This window comes from Heptranchias perlo, chromosome 21, assembly GCF_035084215.1.
Source record: "Heptranchias perlo isolate sHepPer1 chromosome 21, sHepPer1.hap1, whole genome shotgun sequence".
NCBI lineage: Eukaryota > Metazoa > Chordata > Chondrichthyes > Hexanchiformes > Hexanchidae > Heptranchias > Heptranchias perlo.
The window spans coordinates 22,739,074-22,759,844 of NC_090345.1; the positions used below are offsets into that span (position 1 = coordinate 22,739,074).

Below are 20,771 nucleotides of genomic sequence, written 5' to 3' on the forward strand. Positions count from 1 at the left end.
GTCCTGACCAGGCCTGACCTATATGTGACTCCAGACTCACGGCAGTGTGGTTGATTCTTAACTGCCCTCTGAAATGGTCTAGCAAGCCACTCAGTTGTACAATCTCACTACAAGAAGACATACGGACTGCAGTGGTTCAAGAAGGTGGCTCACCACCACCTTCTCAAGGGTAATAAATGCCAGCCTTGCCAGCGACGCCCACATCCCATGAATGTATAAAAAAAATCAGATTGGCCGCCCGTTATACAACTCTCCCGATTTCCCTTTCTGTTGATGTCAGAGGACTGTGTAATGAGAACAGGTCAGAGAAACTTGAACCCTTCAGCCTTAAGAGGAGGCAAATGAGAAGGAATCTTAGAGGCATATAAGGTCTTAAATTGAATAGAAAGGTTAATCCAAAGCATTATTTCTAGTTTATCCAAGACTACAGAACTGTTAGAAAACAAGTTCAGGAGTGATATCGTGAAACACTTACTTGCACAAGAAGTAACCATACCATGGTCTTCTGGGTAGGGTACTGGAGGCAAAAATTAGGGAATCTTTCAAGAGGCAGTTGGATGTTGTGAATTGTAGGTTTCAATGGAAGAAAAAACGAGATGTGATCTTCATGAAAATTGTAAGAAGAATGGAAGAGGTAGGGAGGAAAGGAATGAACACACAAACAAATGAATGATGATAATACAGCAGCACAATGTCAATTATGACTGACAGCCAAGCTTTCAAATCCAGAGTGAATAGATAAGGAAAGTTTTTTTCTATCCTAGCTTTTTTTTTTGACACTTAGATAACACTATGCGAAATGAGCATATTTTTACATAGGTTCTGATGTGCTACAACTATTTTACAGGAAATTGAAAGAGAATGATATATGCAGATATGCACAATTACTGCTATTTATTTAAAACAGAAAAAAATTGGGAACTTTTTTTAATTCAAGGTACATCAGAAGTATATGATTACAATTACTATGATTGTGAACAGTTAATGGGATAACTGATGCAACCTTTTGAGTATATTCTTTTGTTGTTAAAACCTGATTTTGCAAGTTACGGCATAAAAACATTTCGAGTTGAAGGGTGCAGGACAAACTTACTTCTGTAAAATGAAGAGGGAAAAAAAAGGAGAGTAATTTTCAAAATAACAATAGCCAAAGATCACATGATGTGGTCAACAGTAGTAGTTATCAAAAAGTGCAGCTGTCCTTGAATGTAGATGTTTTCTTCTGAAAAAAAGAACACAGCATTAAAGTGAGATGCTATCCCTGTGGTTGCACATGTTTTGTCAATCTTGCTGGAGCGGGGCATCCTGCGGCATACGCCGTTAATTAGACTTTTTCCTGCACCCTTCAACTCAAAATGTTTTTATGTCGTAACTTGCTGGAAGTGCAAGCTGATAACAGCGTGGCGAGGGCAACGGGACAGCTGGAACCTGAGTTAACAACGGGACCAGCAGTCTATCTCCTTAACCAATGAGATTTAAGGATTGAGAAAGAAACAAAGGAATGACAGAGAAGGAGGGTGAATTAGTCAAATCAGATACAGAAAGAGAAATAAAGAGAGGGAAAGAAAGATTGGATTAAAAGAGAGAGAAAAAAGAGTCAAGGAAAAGTAAGAAAAAAATATTTAATTTTGACATTTTTAAAATCTCTAACAACAATTTACTACATGCTGGAATGAGACTCAACAGTTTAAATTGTTCCGTTTCTGTGCCAGAGAGATTGATTGGCATTGCAATAACAATTATCACACCGATCAAAAGGGTACTTCCGCTATTAATTATGAACCCTAACTTTCTGCAGTGAGTTTAATGGGCAATTACTGTGCAAATCTAGCAAGTTCTTAAAAATAACGGGGCGGCTAAGGGTGAGATGCCGTTTATGCGAAGTAAACAGCGGAGCAATGTAAGTTGGCCATCAAGTTCTAGAAATTCGCAACTCACGGACAATCTCTTCATCCCCTGAGCTTGCTGGCCGATTTGCGCATTAAAAACGGGGTGCGTTGTTAACATTGTTATTTTTTGAGGAAGATTTGGTTCAATGTTTTGGCTAGTAATGTGAAAATCTTATCAGGAATTCACTGAATCATTTTGCTATTTGAGATAAGAAGTTAGTTTGGAAATGATCATTTTGTCAACCATTTCCAGAGTGAAAGTTATAACGATTGTTCTTAAAGTTCAAATGTTCAGTGCCTGCTCAGCTCAAATGAGATTTTCACTGTAAAGTAATAAATTATTGCCTCAGTATTTGTGTAACAGGACTTTTTTTCTTTATCTCCACAATTTTCTCCTCAATCCTGAGAGTGTTGATTCCTTGCTGGTTATGGTTTCACAAGTGCCAGGATTATTAAGGTACCTCATCCTAATGGCCATTGTTCGTGGGTAAGCCGTGGGTATCACAGTCAAGCTTGATCCAGAGTTCATCTGACAAAACATACTTGTTGGATAAGCCCACTGAACTATTGGGGAAGCCATGCAGTTTCTAACTTTAAAATAAATTATTTCCTTTTCGAATTAATTATTTTTGAATTGTGAGAGCAGTTTTGGGCAGAACAATATATTGAAACTGTCCACTTTAACTTCAGTGAGGGTCTTTAAACAACAATCAGTAAGAGGTGGATTTGTCCATCTAGCAGGGCCGATTTTGAGAACACTGTTAAAACATATTTGGGAACACAGGAACAGGAGTAGGCTATTCAGCCCCTCGAGCCTATTGTCACTTGTCACATCCTGCCAGAGTATGTACCCTTTATCCCCACTGTCTTTCTCCTACCACCCAACCAATTACCAACCCGTATCACAAGGTTACCTCCAATTCTGTGTTCAGGGAACAAATTTGTAATGAGCCCTGAGGGGGGTGGGAGATCAGGAGTTGGGGTTGGTGGGGAGGGAGGTCGAGGTTCTCGAGGCTAAGGGCTGGGAGCAGCTGCCATCAGGAGGTCCTTTAATGTGGGTCAGCAGGAGCACTCCTGTGCCTCCCGGCTCCACGCTCAGGTAAGTTACTTGCTTTCTTTGTTGTAGGCGTTCCGTGGGGCTGGTTTCCCTGAGTGCAGCCCGCGATGCTGCTGGCTGCCTCAGGGCAAACCATTGTTGGAGCAGGGTCCTCAAGCAGGCGTTAGGCCCCTTAGGTTAAAGGATGGCTCTTTTTTGTGCTTACCCAATGTGATGGTAAGCACATGTCTGGTCAGAAGTGTGTGCGCACTTCCTGCCCGCCATTTTGCGGCCTTAGTAGGCCACGTAACTATGCTTTCCAGTTTATAGGCCAACGACTCTACAGTGTTCTAACTAAATACCAAAAAACATTGCTTGGGGGAGATAGTATTGCTCAAGACTGCAGGAGGACCACTCACTGAGGAGTTTATTTTGATAGTGAAGGATTCTCCCAGATATACATCAACTTGAGTAAAATTAAGAGAAAACAGGGACAGTTTATTCTAATCTCAATAACTGAATTCTTCAGTGCACTGTTTGGTTCTGATTAACTTGCCACTCAGATTTTTGTTGAAGAAGCTCTGTCCTCCCAGAGCTCTCAGTGATTTGGCCAGGAAGAACTCTCCGGACACTTTGCAGCCCAACGTGCATGGATGTTGCTACACCAGGCTGACTCAGAAGGTCCTAATATCTGTGAGCATGTGTGATGAAGAATTAAGCTCTGTACATTCCAACAACAAATCGATGAATGTTTCCTTGATTCCACCATGCCAGTCTGCAGCAAGAACAAAGCAGTTCTTACCAGGAAGAGTGCTGAGGCCACAAAGGAACATAAATGGAAATGCAAATCTATTTCCACAGCAGTTGAACAAAGATCAGTCAAGTTTCTTGTTTAGCTTCAACACAAGTTGTCCTTTGTATTTGTTATTCTAAATATGCAGATTTCATTGCAGAATAATTTTGCTGACTTATCATTCCAAACCAGCATTTTAAATTAGACAATGCACCCAGTAGAGGCAATTGCATCTAAGAGAGAAAACATAATTACAGAACCATACACACAGGTGCCTGGGAACAATGTACACTAATTCTGTGCGCAGAATGCACAATTACAGCGTGAATATGTTGTAAATATTGCCTAAGTGCTGTTTACTTAGAATTAAGTGATGCTTTATTAAGTTATACTTCTTGCTCTGGTTCCTTCAAGGCCTCCTCTGATGGATGTAGGCCATTAGTTTCAGTGTTGAAGCATATAATCTCTTTTATAGGAAAGTCAGCCTATGGCAATATTATGGATGAGACAATATTTGTCACAACGATGTAGCAAACCTCCTGAAGGGAATATTATTGTTAGGCATTTGACTCGTCTCAACAGATAAAGTACATTTTCAACATTTTAAATATCCTCTCCATAAGAAAGACATCCACTATTGAATGCACTTGGTTCTAATACTTTTCTGCAGGGACTAGAGGAATTACATTGGAGTTAGTAGCTATGTCTTCAATCTATAGATGCTGTTACTGCTGCAAACAAAAGGATTGGGGAACAACTTTCACATGCCACATTATTTAATCCTTTACACATTCTAAATGAGGTGAAAATCATCTTGAAGTTACCACAATAGGCAGCTACAGGCTGGTATTCTCATAGTGATTGATTTACTTTGAAACGGAACATTTCAGTTTGGCATTATGCCCACTATTAAGAACATAAGATAAGAACATAAGAAATAAGAGCAGCGTAAGCCATAAGGCCCCTCATGCCTGCTCCGCCATTCAATAAGATCATGGCTAATCTTCAACCTCAACTCCACTTTCCTGCCCGATCCCCATCTCCCTTGATTCCCCCCCAGAGTCCAAAAATCTATCGATCTCATTCTTGAATATACTGAACGACTGAGCATCCACAGCCCTCTGGGGTAGACAATTCCAAGGATTCACAACCCTCTGAGTGAAGAAACTTCTCCTCCTCACTCCTAAATGGCTGGCCCCTGATCCTGAGACTATGCCCCTAGTTCTAGACTCTATCCAGGGGAAACAGGCTCTCAGCATCTATCCTGTCACGTCCTCCTAGAATCTTAAATGTTTCAATGAGAACACCTCTCATTCTTCTAAACTCCAGAGAGTATAGGCCCATTCTACTCAATCTCTCCTCATAGGAGAACCCTCTCATCCAATGTTCCCTCTAATTTTTTTTGGCCATGTGCAGAATGAATTTGGGTTTGTGGGCCGATATAAAGGCTGTGTGCGTCACCGTAAAAAAAAATCACAACTTTGAATGGAACATCTTTCTAGAAAACATTATTCAATGCATACAACAAACAGAACAAATGTACAAAATAATGGATAATTCTAATGTTATATTGGCTGATAAATTTATATAATTTATGAAATGGGTTTCTTAAGTTGCACTAGGATTGAGCAAACCAGTCTCATTATATTTTATTAAAAATTATCTGATGGGAACGATTCCCATCAGCTTTTTGTTGAATCAGCATAATGACTGATTCAAACAGAAATAAATCGCGTGCAATCAGAATTTTTAAATTGAGCCAGAAATACAAAACAGCTGCCAAATCAGTCGGTATGAATTTGGGGATAGGGAATGGTTTAATTAAAGCTCTGCCTCCCCCCCCCCCCCCCCCATATTGAATCCTCAGCAGGGTTTAAAAAATTATTGCATGACAATTGTACAATTTGCAGGTCTCATTAGTTTTGGCTGCCTCTATGTAAGACAGTGTGCAGTTTGGTCATGGGCCCCTCATCTGTGATTGGGTTGAGGTGCCTGGTCTATGATTGGGTGGAGATGCCTGGTCTGTGATTGGGTGGAGATGCCTGGTCTGTGATTGGGTGGAGATGCCTGGTCTGTGATTGAGTGGAGATGCCTGGTCTCTGATTGGGTGGAGATGCCTGGTCTCTGATTAGGTGGATAGGCCCAGTCTGTGATTGGTTCGCCAATCGGTTTACATTTTACTCCCTGGTCTGGTTTCTGTGCAGCCAATCAACTGCTCACTGACCGCATTTCCTAGCAACGTGGTAAACAATGCGGCGGCTGGGGTTGGAGCCGTGAGATCGGACCTCCAGACACTCCCCAGCACCAGAGGCAGTGCAGACCGCCTGGGGCTGGACTGCTGGGGACCGGGGGAGGCAGAGCTGGAGAAGGGCCTGTAGTCTGGTCACTGGTCAGTGTGAGCGAGGGGCCTGGGGACTGGTAAGTATGAGAGAGGGGCCGAGAGCACTGGTTTGGTGCGCAGATGGAATGTTTAAGTGCACGGTCCACAAAAGACTTCTGCACGGCCGCGCACGCACGCAGCTTAGAGGGAACGATGCTTTTATCCCAGGAATCAATCTAGTTGCACCCCTTCTAAAGTAAGTATATCCTTCCTTAGGTAAGGAGACCAAAACTGTACACAGTATTCCAGGTGCGGTCTCACCAAAGCCCTGTACAATTACAGCAAGACTTCCTTATTCTTGGACCCCAACCCCCTTGCAATAAAGGCCAACATACCATTTGCCTTCCTAATTGCTTGCTGTACCTGCATGTTAACTTTGTGTTTCGTGTACAAGGACACTCAAATCTCTCTGAACACCAACATTTAATAGTTTCACACCATTTAAATAATAATCTGTTTTTCCATTCTTCCTACCAAAGTGAATAACCTCACATTTCCCCACATTATACTCCATCTGCCACCTTCTTGCCCACTCACCTAACCTGTCTATATCCCTTTGCAGACACTTTGTGTCCTCCTCACAGCTTACTTTCCCACCTACCTTTGTGTTGTCAGCAAACCTGGATACATTACACTCGGTCTCTTCAACAAAGTCATTAATATAGATTGTAAATAGCTGAGGCCCAAGCACTGATCCTTGCAGTACCACACTAAATACAGCCTGCCAACTTGAAAGTGACCCGTTTATTCCTACTGTCTGTTTTCTGTCCGTTAGCCAATCCTCTATCCATGCTAATATATTACCTCCAACCCCATGAGCCCTTATCTTATGTAACAATCTTTTGTGTGGCACCTTATCGAATGCCTTTTGAAAATCCAAATATACTACATTCACTGGTTCCCCTTTATCCACCCTGCCAGTTACATCCTCAAAAAACTCTTAATAGATTTGTCAAACATGATTTCCCTTTCATAAAACCATGTTGACTCTGCCTAATCATATTATGATTTTCTAAGTGCCCATTACCACATCCTTAATAATAGATTCCAGCAATTTCCCGACTACTGATGTCAGGATAACTGGCCTGTACTTCCCTGTTTTCTCTCTCCTTTCTTGAATAGCTGTGTTACATTTGCTACCTTCCAATCTATCGAACCATTCTAGAATCTAGGGAATTTTGGAAAATCACAACCAATATCTCTGCAGCTACCTCTTTTAGAACCCTAGGATGTAAGCCATCAGGTCCAGGGGATTTGTCAGTTTTTGGTCCCATTGATTTCTCCAGTACTTTTCCTTTACTGATATTAATTACTTTAAGTTCCTCACTCTCATTGAACCCTTGGTTCCCCACTATTTCTGGTATTTTTTTGTATCTTCTACTGTGAAGACAGATACAAAATATTTGTTTAAGGTCTCTACCATTCCCTTTGTCCCCATTATAATTTCTCCTGTCTCTGCCTCTAAGGGACCCACATTTACTTGTGTTACTCTCTTCCTTTTTACATACTTGTAGCAGCTCTTACAATCTGTTTTTATATTTCTTGCTAGTTTCCTCTCAGATTCTATTTTCTCCCTCTTTATCAATTTTTTGATCATCCTTTGCAGGTTTCTAAAACTCTCCCAATCCTTAGGCTTAGTACTCCTCTTGGCAACATTATAAGCCTCTTCTTTTAATTTAATACTATCCTTAACTACGTTAGTTAGCCACGGATTAATCACTTTTCCCATGGAGTTTTTATTCCTCAATGGAATGTATAGTCGTTGAGAAATATGAAATATTTCTTATAATGTTCGCCATTGCTCATCTACCTTCATATCTTTTAATCTAATTTCCCAATCAACCGTAGCCAACTAGCCCCTCATTACTATGTAATTGTCTTTGTTTAAGTTTAAGACTCTAGTTTCAGACTTAAGTACGTCACTCTCGAACTCAATGTGAAAATTCCTATCATATTATGATCACTCTGCTCTAGAAGATCTCTTACTATGAGATTACTAATTAATCCTGTCTCATTACACAAGACAAGATCTAAAATAGCCTGTTCCCTGGTTGGTTCCACGATGTAGTGTTCTAATAGCAGCAACGATGAAAATATGACGTAGGCCATACAGAATAGATTGTATCTAATCTCTCCTGATTTACCTTTACTTTTCTTTTACTCATCTCAATCTTGGTGATGCCCTATACAATGGGCTTTGATCCATCAGCTTAATTTCTTAATAAAAACATTTTAAAGAAAATACAGACCAAAGCGATCCCAAGGTTGATTGGTGGTCCATATTAGTTGATCTCAGCTAGGCCTGCAGTATGGGTACTAGTTTGAACCTTAGTACCATTGGGTTAGGCAAGGGAAAATCAGCAAAGGTTCCTGCTTCTCATGGTTATCCACCGACCCCTGCTGGAAGTGCGTGCACGTGAACATCGAATATGGACAGGATCTCTGTAGATGAATAGACTGGTAGTATTGACTGTCCAAGATCATATATGGAGAATGACCACTTGGGTGAGATAACAGAGGAATTATGCCTCAATAAGCAGTAAGCTACTGCAGGTGAAAGGAGAAAACTGGCAGAAAAAGAAAACAGAAATCATGACATAAAATATTACTACAATTGAAAAGAGTGTCAGCTTATTAATACCAAGAGATAGTCACATGTGTGTGATAGATGCCAGTTCTCAGCTAGGCCAGTGGGAGGAATATTGATCCTTGTCATGTCTTAAGCTGCAGCATATGTATTTATTAATACACATTTTACAAATATCACTACTACAAAAAGTTATACCTATAATTGTCAATTAATTTGTGTTTTTCTAAATTATTTTGTTTTGGTACTCATATTTTCTTTCTAATGTGTGATGATTTTTATCCTGGTTTTGGTTTCCCATGCTTAGTAACTAGATCCTAGGATGTGTGCAAATGTCATGATTTTGACTATGATTTTCCTTAATCCCCATGAGAATGCATCTAGTCTTCATTTGCCACTTCTATTTAAAGTTCCAGCTGGGAACTCGTCATGCACCACCAGACTATCCATTAAATAATTTGTTTCAAACTGATGTTGAAGAATAATCAGAAGTTTGAAGTTGTCATTGCAAGTTTAGTTTAACAAAGAAAAATAAAATACTGTGTTACTGGCAATATAAAGTATTCATAACCTTAGGTATTTTAGGTAAAAACGTCCTGTTTACAACGTCGTGCATCTGCTTCCTCATTGAATTCCCTTGTTTCCTTTTCGAGCAGCCAGCAGTGGTTTATCAGCTTCATTTTACCTTCTGCTTCATCTCAGCTCAGCTTGTTGACTTTTTTGATTTTAGATATTTTCTTAATTTTACAAAAGGGGTTATATTTGATTCAAATCTGACGACTGGCTCAACCATCTGATTGCTGCACTATCCAGTGTTGGTGACTGAGGGTATGGCGCAGGATTAGGATTGAGATTAGTGAAACCTTTCAACAACTTCTCTGAAGTTCCAAGTTGTTTCCTTTTTCCCTTGGAATAGAATGTATTGTAAACAAAGCCAATATATAAATGCCTGACGTGAAAAAATAGCAATTTTATCTATTGGTAGAGGAGGCTTTTGTTGGTTTTAAGCCTAGAATTTGGTGTTCTTTGTAAAGCAGTTTGAGAAGTCCATTGTTTTGCCGCATTACTTGTCAGGTTTACATATGTCACACTGTTTATCTCACATTGTGCTATTACATCTTTACTGTGCATTGACCTTGTGCATGTTAATGACAAGATTATTGCTTGTTAAGGGGGAACTCACAAAATGCATGTGCAGTGTTCTAATTTTATCTGTATGAAATAGGCATTACAGCTGAGGCAGATTCTCATATATTGGGATTAAGAAGGGAACTGCTGCAGTTTCACAGTTTGTGCAGACTGAAAGTTCACTACATTAGTAATCCCTTGTCACTTGACAGCAGAGGAGAACAAACAATAGCTGCCAGAGGTGCCAAATCTCACTGAAGGTATTCCATCTAGACACACCATTATGCACCCTGGCAATGTCTGCTAAACCTCCGGAGGCTTGTGTTTACAAGGAGGCATTTAAAGAGATATGCATCTGCTTTAGGCAGACCTGCAGTCAATCTCGAACATAGGAACAGCATTATCAGTGGCCATCAAGATGATCACAGCCCCCAATTATATATCCAGTTACTTCCAGGCTAACACAGGAGACATCAGCAATATCAGCCAGTTTGCTCTCCATAAATGCATCAAACATGTATCAAAGGAGTGCTTTATTCAGGGGGATCAACATCTTCATTTTTTTTCCCTCTGAACAGTAACATCATAACAGAACTGTCCAATTGCACTGGACTGAAAGCTCTCTTAATGTTCAGGTGGTGATTAATGGCCGCATGTGGCCATCTACATCCTTAGCCATAATGCAATGGCTTATATGAACAGAAGGGGTTCTACCTCACCAAATACAGATGGTCAGTGACCATCAGCAGGCGAATGCTGATTCCCAGGCACCATTTATGATGTTTCCATTTTGCGCCAATCATTAATATCAGACTTATTTGAAGTGAAGGGAGACTGGGAGGTTGGCCCCTCAGGGATCAATGCTACCCTTTTATCTCTAACAGCAGCCATGGCAGAAGCAGAGGCCCATGCAACCACCGGGGTCATTATTGAGCATACCAATTGACATTTTGCAGCAACCCTTTTGATATCTGGACAGATCCAAGATGCTTTATTGCACAGCCTCTCCAAAACCATCTTCTGCTGCACAATCCATAACTTTGCTATCTGGGGCCTAATCATGGAAGGGAATTAGGTCAATTTAGAATGAAGGCCAAGGCAAGAGTCAGGCATTGACCATGAGGATGTAGCTCCTGAAACACCAGTGCAACCAGGATAACTGGTGCAGTGGTTGCTCACACGAGGTAGCTAAGTGTCTGCAATGCCCCTTTAAGGAACCCTCCTGTCCACATGTACACAGTAAAGTGGCTCAAAATATCTTCAGCAACAGTAACTGCTTCCTCTCCACAACAATTCCACCCTTTGCTGCGCGGCTACCTTATTCTGCACATTCAGAAACAATATCTTTGAATATGTTCAACTACAACAACCAGTTTATCCCCCTTTTATGTGTCATGTGTTACTGATACTGCCTTCTCCCAAAGCAGTGCTGATGGACTGTGCACACTGACTAACTCCTAATCTATGACTTCATGTAAGTGCTCCCGCTGTAAGAATGCTCATGTCTGTCGGGTTTCAGTGGCAGATGCTTAGGATTCAGGTGGCCCTGTATCTCCTTGTGCTGGCTCCTGATATGGCCCTGTAACTGATTGTCACATCCATTGCTGCTATGGCTGGTTGGTTCAGACCACTTTCTGGTACATCTGCCATTTTCATTGGAATGCTGGATTAACCAGATGTGACATTGCCCTTTGCTCCCACTATGCTACAGCTAAGCACTCCTCCAGCATATCCATTCATCTCTGTGAAAAGCGAAAGCAGGGAGAGGTCTGGGAATACCTGCCTCAAGGATCTATCTATCCTTTCACCCAGAATATTGAAGCCAGACAAGGGAGCCTCTCGTAGATTGGAGCCTAAGACTTCTATAGCAGTTGTGTGACATCCGATATGACTGTGACTGTGGTAAACCACCCCTCCTCATCCCTCTCGACCTGTCTACAGCTTTTGATATGGTTGACCACACCATCCTCCTGCAACATCTTTCCTCCGTCGTCCAGCTGGGTGGGACTGCCCTCGCCCGGATCCATTCTTATCTAAACACCCCAAGCCAGAGAATCACATGCAATGGCTTCTCTTCCCTCTAGAGTCCCCCAAGGATCTATCCTTGGCCCCCTCCTATTTCTCATCTACATGCTGACCCTCGACGACACCATCTGAAAACACGAAGTCAGGTTCCCCATGTACACTGACGACACCCAGCTCTACCTCAACACCACCTCTCTCGACCCCTCCACTGTCTCTGATTTGTCACGCTGTTTGTCCGACATCCAGTGCTGGATGAGCAGAAATTTCCTCCAACTAAATATTGGGAAGACCGAAGTCATTGTCTTCAGTCCCCGCCACAAACTCTGTTCCCTAGCCACCAACTCCATCCCTCTCAATGGCCACTGTCTGAGGCTGAACCAACCTCGGTGTCCTATTTGACCCTGAGATGAGCTTCCAACGAGATATCCATTCCATCCTACTTCCACCTCCATAACATTGCCCGTCTCCACCCCTGCCTCAGCTCACCTGCTGCTGAAACCCTCACCCATGCCTTTGTTGCCTGTAGACTTGACTATTCCAATGCTCTCCTGGCCGGCCTCCCATCTTCTGCGGTCCATACACATGAGCTCATCCAAAACTCTGCTGCCCTTATCCTAACTCGCACCAAATCCTGATCACCCATCACCTCTGTGCTCACTGACCTACATTGGCATCTGGTCCGGCAACACCTCAATTTTAAAATTCTCATCCTTGTTTTCAAATCTCTCCATGGCCTCTCCCCTCCCTATCTCTGTAACCTCCTCCAGCCCTACAACCCTTCAAGATCTCTGTGCTCCTCCAATTCTGGCCTCTTGCGCATCCCCGATTTTAATCGCTCCACCATTGGTGGCTGTGCCTTCAGCTGCCTAGGTCCTAAGCAATGGAATTTCCTCCCTAAACCTCTCTGCCTCTCCACCTATCTCTCCTCTGTTAAGACGCTCGTTAAAACCTACCACTTTGACCAAGCTTTTGCTCACCTGTCCTAATATCTCCTTATGTGGCTCGCTGTCGAATTTTGTTTGATAATGCTCCTGTGAAGCGCCTTGGGATGTTTTACGAGGTTAAAGGAGCTATATAAAAACAGGTTGTTGTTGTGTGTGCATTCGTGAGAGATGCTCCAATTGGACTTAGGTCTTATGTCACTAACAGCTCTGCTGCAGATGCCCATTGACTGCCACACGCTCCATGGTGGACTGTGGTGCAGATGATCCAACTAGATGGATCCAACTGCTAGACTTCTTGATACTCCTATCCAGACCGTGCAAGATATTTTATATGGTCTCAAGTGACCCCTGTATACACTCCCATTCAGAAAACAGTAAGAAGCCCCTGCGAGATCTCAGTCTCGAGGCACTGCAGTAGATGAAGGAGCTGTCCTGGCCCTCCAGACAATAATGAACTGTGGCTCACTAGGTACTATTTTCGCAAGCTCACTATCTGTATCTCCAGTGTTCATTGCTGTTTGGAAAAGATGATGGAGCAGGATGTCACCGCCACTGGCTGTGCTGGCTGTCTGTTCTTCCAGATGTACAATTAACAGAATAGGAATACATATCAAAATACTTGAAGACCTTCAAGCAGCTGTTGCAGTATACAGTTTGTGATGTTTTTGCAATTGAGTGCATGTCTGTGCATAAGTGATATAGCAGGAGGGACAAAGGGGATTAACTTGCTGTAGCAGGATGTCTAACAGTGTCTGCTGTTGGTTAGACTTGCCCTTACATGTATAGGTTTTTAAATTCTTTGCGTGGCAAGTGTTGAAAGAGCGAGCTGATAACATCGCAGTGAGGGAAACAGGGCATCTGGGACCTGAGTGAACAGGGCAAGCAACTGTGTATCTCCTTAACCAATCAGATTGAAGGATTGTGAAATTAACAGTGCAAGGACAGAGAAGGAAATGTAAATTAGAATGGGTGAATTCAATGTCAAATCAGGTACAGAAAAAGAAATAAAGAGAGGGGAAAGAAAGATTGGATTAAGAGAGAAAAAAGAGACAGAAAGGAAAAGTGAAAAAAAATTGAAAATTGAAAATTTTACATTTTTTTAAATCTCCAACAACAATGAAAACTTGAAGGAATGAGACGCCACACTTGTCATAGTTAATTTTCAGTGCCAGAGAGGTTAATTGGCAGCACTTAACATTTATCACGTCGTTAAATGGGTACTTAGACTGAAATGGACAAGACTTAACTTTCTCTGGTGAGCATCGTTCGTATCTGCCGAGAAAATACAGCAACTTCATGCCGTTCAATGCATTTCAATGGTGAGGCAGACAGCGAGATGTTATTTTCGTGGAGCAACTTTTGGATTTCCGTGCAAGTGCCCCTTGCCTGAAGTTGCTGTAGCATTTGCACATAAATAACGGTGTGCGCCATTAGCCTCACCATTATTTTGACAACAAATGCTGGTCCATTATGTAACACCAGGATGCTACCAGCTCTAAGCTTAGGGAAGGCCTCTGCCCGCTTCCTCCCTTGATGGTATCACGGCCAATGTGAGCACAAGAATGACACCTAGCCATCCTGCCTAAGACTAAATGAATGTGAATCATGCCGCTCGGTTCTCTTACAAGAATTTCCTGTGTTAAGCTGCTCTTTTTGATACATATTAATGACCTGGACTTGGGGATGGAGGGTATAATTTCAAAGTTTGCAGATGACACGAAACTCGGAAACGTAGTAAACAATATGGAGGATAGTAACAGACTTCAGGAGGACATAGACAGACCGGTGAAATGGGCAGACACATGGCAGATGAAATTTAACACAGAGAAGTGTGAAGTAATACATTTTGGTAGGAAGAATGAGGAGAGGCAATATAAACTAAATGGTACAATTTTAAAGGGGATGCAGGAACAGAGGGACCTGGGAGTGCACATACACAAATCTTTGAAGGTGGTAGGACAAGTTGAGAAAGCTGTTTAAAAAACCGTATGGTATCCTGGGCTTTATTAATAGGGGCATAGAGTACAAAAAACTGAGAGTAGGGGTTAAGGGTATGTACACAGACTGGCAACAGGTGGGAAGTGGTGTTCCACAGGGATCAGTGCTGGGACCACTGTTGTTCACTATTTACATTAACGATTTGGATTCGGGAATTGGAAATACAATTTCAAAATTTGCAGACAACACCAAATTGAGCGGTGTAGTTAATACAAAGGAAGAATGCGTCAAAATGCAAGTGGACATTAATAAACTTGCAGAATGGGCAAATGAATTTCAATATAGATAAGTGTGAGGTGGTAGATTTTGGTAGGAAGAATAAGGAGGCCATATACTTCTTGGATAATAAGAGTTTAAATGGGATAGAGGAATAAAGGGATCTCGAGGTACAGATACACAAATCGCTAAAAGTGTCGACGCAGGTTATTAAGGCCATAAAAAAGACAAATCAAGCACTGGGATTCATTTCCAGAGGGATAGAATTGAAAAGCAGAGAAGTTACGTTAAACTTGTATAGAACCTTGGTTAGACCACACTTGGAGCACTGTGCAAGTTCTGGTCACCATATTATAGAAAAGATATAGATGCTTTGGAGAGGGTGCAAAAAAGATTCACAAAGATGATACCAGAATGAGAGGTTATCCTTATCAGGAAAAGCCAAACAGGCTGGGGCTCTTCTGTCTAGAAAAGAGAAGGCTGAGGGGTGACCTGATTGAGGTTTTTAAGATAATGAAAGGGTTTGATAGGGTAGATGTAGAGAAAATGATTCCACTTGTGGGGGAGTCCAAAACTAGAGGTTATAAATGTAAAATAGTTGCTAATAAATCCAATAGGGAATTCAGGAGAAACTTCTTTACCCAAAGGGTAGTAAGAATGTGGAACACGCTCGCACAAGGAGTGGTTGAGGTAAATAGCAAAGATGCATTTAAAGGGAAACTAGATAGGCATAAGAGGGAAAAAGGAATAGAAGGGTATGCTGATAGGGTTAGATGAAGTATGGAGGGAGGGGGCTCGTGTGGAGCATAAACGCTGGCATAGACCAGTTGGGCCGAATGATCTGTTTCTGTGCTGTAGTTTCGATGTAACTTGATGTAACAGCAATGACGTTACGTTAAACCTTTATAAAGCACTGGTTAGGCCTCAGCTGGAATATTGTGTTCAATTCTGGACACTACACTTTAGGAAGGATGTCAAGGCCTTAGAGAGGATGCAGAAGAGATTTACTAGAATGGTACCAGGGATGAGAGACTTCAGCTATGTGGAGAGACTGGAGAAGCTGGGATTGTTCTACTTAGAACAGAGAAGGTTAAGGGGAGATTTGATAGAGGTGTTCAAAATCATGAACTGTTTTGATAGAGTAAATAAGGAGAAACTGTTTCCAGTGGCAGAAGGGTCGGTAACCAGAGGACACAGATTTAAGGTGATCGGCAAAAGAGCCAGAGGCGACATGAGGAAACGTTCTTTTACGCAGCGAGTTGTAATGATCTAGAATGCACTGCCCGATAGAGTGGTGGAAGCAGATTCAATGGTAACTTTCAAAAGGGAATTAGATAAATACTTGAAGGGAAAAAATTTACAGGACTGTGGGGAAAGAACAGGGGAATGGGAGTAATTGGATAGCTCTTTCAAAGAGCCGGCACAGGCATGATAAGCTGAATGGCCTCCTGCTGTGCTGTTCGTGCTATGGTACTATGGTATTATGATGAAGCTACTTTAAAATTTCTGTGAACATAGTTTCAATTATAAGTTGCTGCTTGTATTTGTCCCATGTTGCAGTATGGCCACGCGTGGAAAGCATTCGTTGAGCTGGTTCTCTCATGGCAGCAATGCACAGGACAAACTTTAATTAATGCCAAGGTTGGTTCAACACAAAATTATTTTCAGGTTATGGGAGTACGCTCTGCGGCATGCATACTTGGGGTTGGTACTTGCCGTTGAAAGTTCTACTTTAACTTTGTCTTACCGTAGCAACTTTCTTCAGGTAAGCCATTTTCTTCCTCACCTGTATGGTGTCGTCTGGCTCCTTTGCAGTGCATTCACTCTTGTCAGCTATCTGCTCCCTAACTTGCCATAAGAATCTTTTTTTGAAAAAGATATTTTTCTGCCACACACACAACGGCTCTCCTTTCTTGCACTATGTTAGTTAGAAGTTCCAGCATTTGGTGATGGAATTTTGTCATTCTAGCTCTTGCTCTGTATGTTGATCATTGTTACACTAGACAGCCTACTGTGAAGGCAGAAGATTGTATAGTTTGCAAATGCAGGAATAAAAACAGCAATATCCGGGGTTAACAGGCAGTTGAGCTTTCTCCCAAAAAACTTTGGTCATCCACAGTTAATCTTAAATAGCTTATCAAAAGCAATTTCTAGGTTTTATTGTCTACTTCAAAATAATGAGTGAGCATGTGAACATCATTATTCCTGAGGCTAGATGCCATTTTACTGTTGTGCATCCATCATTAGTCAATGAGACTGTGCACCAACTTACCTCATAATTAATATGCTTGATGTACCTATTGATGTGAATATATAAGTGGGCAGTTTTAAAAAACTAAATGGATTTGTTGATCTTTTTCAACTTTCTTATTGTCAACATTGATTTTACATTTACATAATTTAAGTGTGTTTCCATTGTTGTTTGTCTTATGAGAAAAACCATCAGAGCTCATTGTCCTCTCCAACATTTATTTGTTTATGGATCTTTTATGTTTCTGGGGGGAGAAAAGCAGGAATCTGCAATTACTTGTGCAAGATCCACTATGCAGTCATTTAGCTCCAATATTTGTGCAGCCAAATCTCTTTATTATAAATTCATAGGATCTGTTCAAGTAGTCCTAAATATGGCTTCATCCTATTGAGTCTGTCTTCACAAAGGAGGACACAAATAACCTCCCGGAAATGTTAGGGAACCAAAGGTCTAGTGAGAGGGAGGAATTGAAGGAAATCAGTATTGGTAAAAAAATAGTGCTAGGGAAATTAATGGGGCTAAAGGCTGACAAATCCCCAGGGCCTGATAATCTACATCCCAGAGTACTAAAGGAAGTGGCCCTGGAAATAATGGATGCATTGCTGATCATCTTCCAAAATTCTATAGACTCTGGAACAGTTCCTACAGATTGGAGGGTGGCAAATGTAACCCCACTATTTAAAAAGGAGGGAGAGAAAAAACAGGGAATTATAGACCAGTTAGCCTAACATCAGTAGTGGGGAAAATGCTAGAGTCTATTATAAAGGATGTGATAACAGAACACTTGGAAGGCATTAATGGGATTGGACAAAGTCAGCATGGGTTTATGAAAGGGAAATCATGCTTAACAAATCTACTGGAGTTTTTTGAGGAGGTAACTAGTAGAATAGATAGGGGCGAACCAGTGGATGTGCTGTATTTGGATTTTCAGAAGGCTTTTGATAAGGTCCCACACAAGAGGTTAGTGTGCAAAATTAAAGCACATGAGATTGGGGGGAATATACTGGCATGGATTGAGAATTGGTTGACAGACAGGAAACAGAGAGTAGGAATAAACGAGTCTTTTTCCGGGTGGCAGGCAGTGACTAGTGGGGTACCGCAGGGATCAGTGCTTGGGTCCCAGCTATTCACAAAATATATCAATAATTTGGATGAAGGAATGGAATGTAATATTTCCAAGTTTGCAGATGACACAAAGCTGGGGTGCAATGTGAGCTGTAAGGAGGATGCAAAGAGGCTCCATTGTGATTTAGACAAGTTGGGTGAGTGGGCAAGAACATGGCAGATGCAGTATAACATGGATAAATGTGAGGTTATCCACTTTGGTTGTAAAAACAGAAAGACAGATTATTATCTGAACGGTGATAGTTTGGGAAAAGGGGAGGTGCAACGAGACCTGGGTGTCCTTGTACACCAGTCGCTGAAAGCGAGCATTCAGGTGCAGCAAGCAGTTAGGAAGGTGAATGGTATGTTGGCATTCATTGCAAGAGGATTTGAGTACAGGTGCAGGGATGTCTTACTGCAGTTGTACAGGGCCTTGGTGAGACCACATCTGGAGTATTGTGTGCAGTTTTGGTCTCCTTATCCGAGGATTTGATATCCTTGCCATGGAGAGAGTGCAACAAAGGTTTACCAGACTGATTCCTGGGATGGCAGGACTGACGTATGAGGAGAGATTGGGTCGACTAGGACAATATTCACTAGAGTTTAGAAGAATGAGAGGTGATCTCATCGAAACATATAAAATTCTAACAGGACTAGACAGACTAGATGCAGGGAGGATGTTCCCGATGGCTGGGGAGCCCAGAACCAGGGGTCACAGTCTCAGGATACGGGGTATGCCATTTAGAACCGAGATGAGGAGAAAGTTCTTCACTCAGAGGGTGGTGAACCTGTGGAATTCTCTACCACAGAAGGCAGTGGAGGCCAAGTCATTAGATGTATTCAAGAAGGAGATAGATATATTTCTTAATGCTAAAGGGATCAAGGGATATGGGGAAAAAGCGGGAACAGGGTACTGACGATCAGCCATGATCATTTAGAATGGCGGAGCAGGCCTGAAGGGCCGAATGGCCTACTCTTGCTCCTATTTTCTATGTTTCTACGAGAGTACCCCCATAAACTTTAATGGGACTTTGCCAGAGTCGGAAAGATATTTGTTATAACTAGAGGCTCTGTATTAATAAACTTGGTCGATGAGTTTTCATTGTATATCTTTAATTTCCCCCTAATTTATGTTTTACTACAACTAAACTAATTGTTGCATATAATATAACTGTCTTTCCTAAGGTATAACTGTACTTGATAGTAGTAGTATATGATTATTAGATAAATTGAGAATCAACTGTGCAACTCTGAATCACAGCGTCTTATTTTTATGTCACAACAACAACAACAACAACAACAACAACAACAACAACATGCATTTTTATAGCACCTTTAACGTCGTAAAATGTCCCAAAGCGTTTTACAGGAGCATTATCAAACAAAATTTGACACCGAGCCACATAAGGAGATATTTGGACAGGTGACCAAAAGCTTGGTTGAAGAGGTGGGTTTTAAGGAGCGTCTTAAAGGAGGAGAGAGAGGTAGAGAGGTTTAGAGAGGGAATTCCAGAGTTTAGGACCTAGGCAGCTGAAGCCACGGCCGCCAATGGTGGAGAGATTAAAATCAGGCATGCGCAAGAGGCCAGAATTGGAGGAGCACAGAGATCTCGGAGGGTTGTCGGGCTGGAGGAGGTTATGGAGTTAGGGAGGGGCGAGGCCATGGAGGGATTTGGAAACATGGATGAGAGTTTTAAAATTGAGGCATTCCCAGACCGGGAGCCAATGTAGGTCAGTGAGCAGAGGGGTGATGGGTAAACGGGACTTGGTGCGAGTTAGTGTATGGGCAGCAGCGTTTTAGATGAGCTCAAGTTTATGGAGGGTGGAAGATGGGAGGCCAGGTGAGCATTGGAATAGTCAAGTCCAGAGGTGACAAAAGTCATGGATGAGGGTTTCAGCAGCAGATGAGCTGAGGCAGGGTGAAGATGGGCGATGTTAGAGAGGTGGAATTTCTCGTAAATTATATTTCGATGTAATACAGGAGATAACATTATAGCAAGTCCCAAACTATTTTGAATGCAAAGTATGATAATTGCATATTTCCTGTCTGTCTTTCTGCCAGGCAAAACTATTATTTAGCCACAAAATGTCATTAGTTGACATATTACTATATAATGCAGCATACATAAGTAACACAGGAATTTCACTAAGGAAATGATTCACATTCAGTGCTGTTAAAGTGTTTTGACTCAGCATTAAGTAGGTGCTTGATTATTGACATATGTTCTAATTACTGACTTCTTTTTTCCTCTTTATCAGCTCGGCAGCTTGAGGAGCTACAGCAGATCGATTTGTTGCCACGGGCCTGGCTGTTGCAAACTCTCACCCACAACTATTATGCAGTGAGTCAGTATGTCAGCCTTCAAACTGAAACTCTAATCACAGTCAGGAATCGTTATAAGGTTCAGGCTAGTGATCCTT

The 20,771-nt window shown here is 41.8% G+C and overlaps 1 protein-coding gene across 1 annotated transcript in view; it reads left to right on the top strand.

Moving 5' to 3' along the window:
* The window catches only part of btbd16 (BTB (POZ) domain containing 16), a 63,087-nt gene that overhangs the window by 19,141 nt on the left and 23,175 nt on the right, over positions 1-20,771 (top strand). The window contains exon 5 of the mRNA XM_068002281.1: positions 20,610-20,692. Coding sequence (XP_067858382.1) covers positions 20,610-20,692 — 83 coding nt within the window. The remainder of the gene's footprint in view (positions 1-20,609; positions 20,693-20,771) is intronic.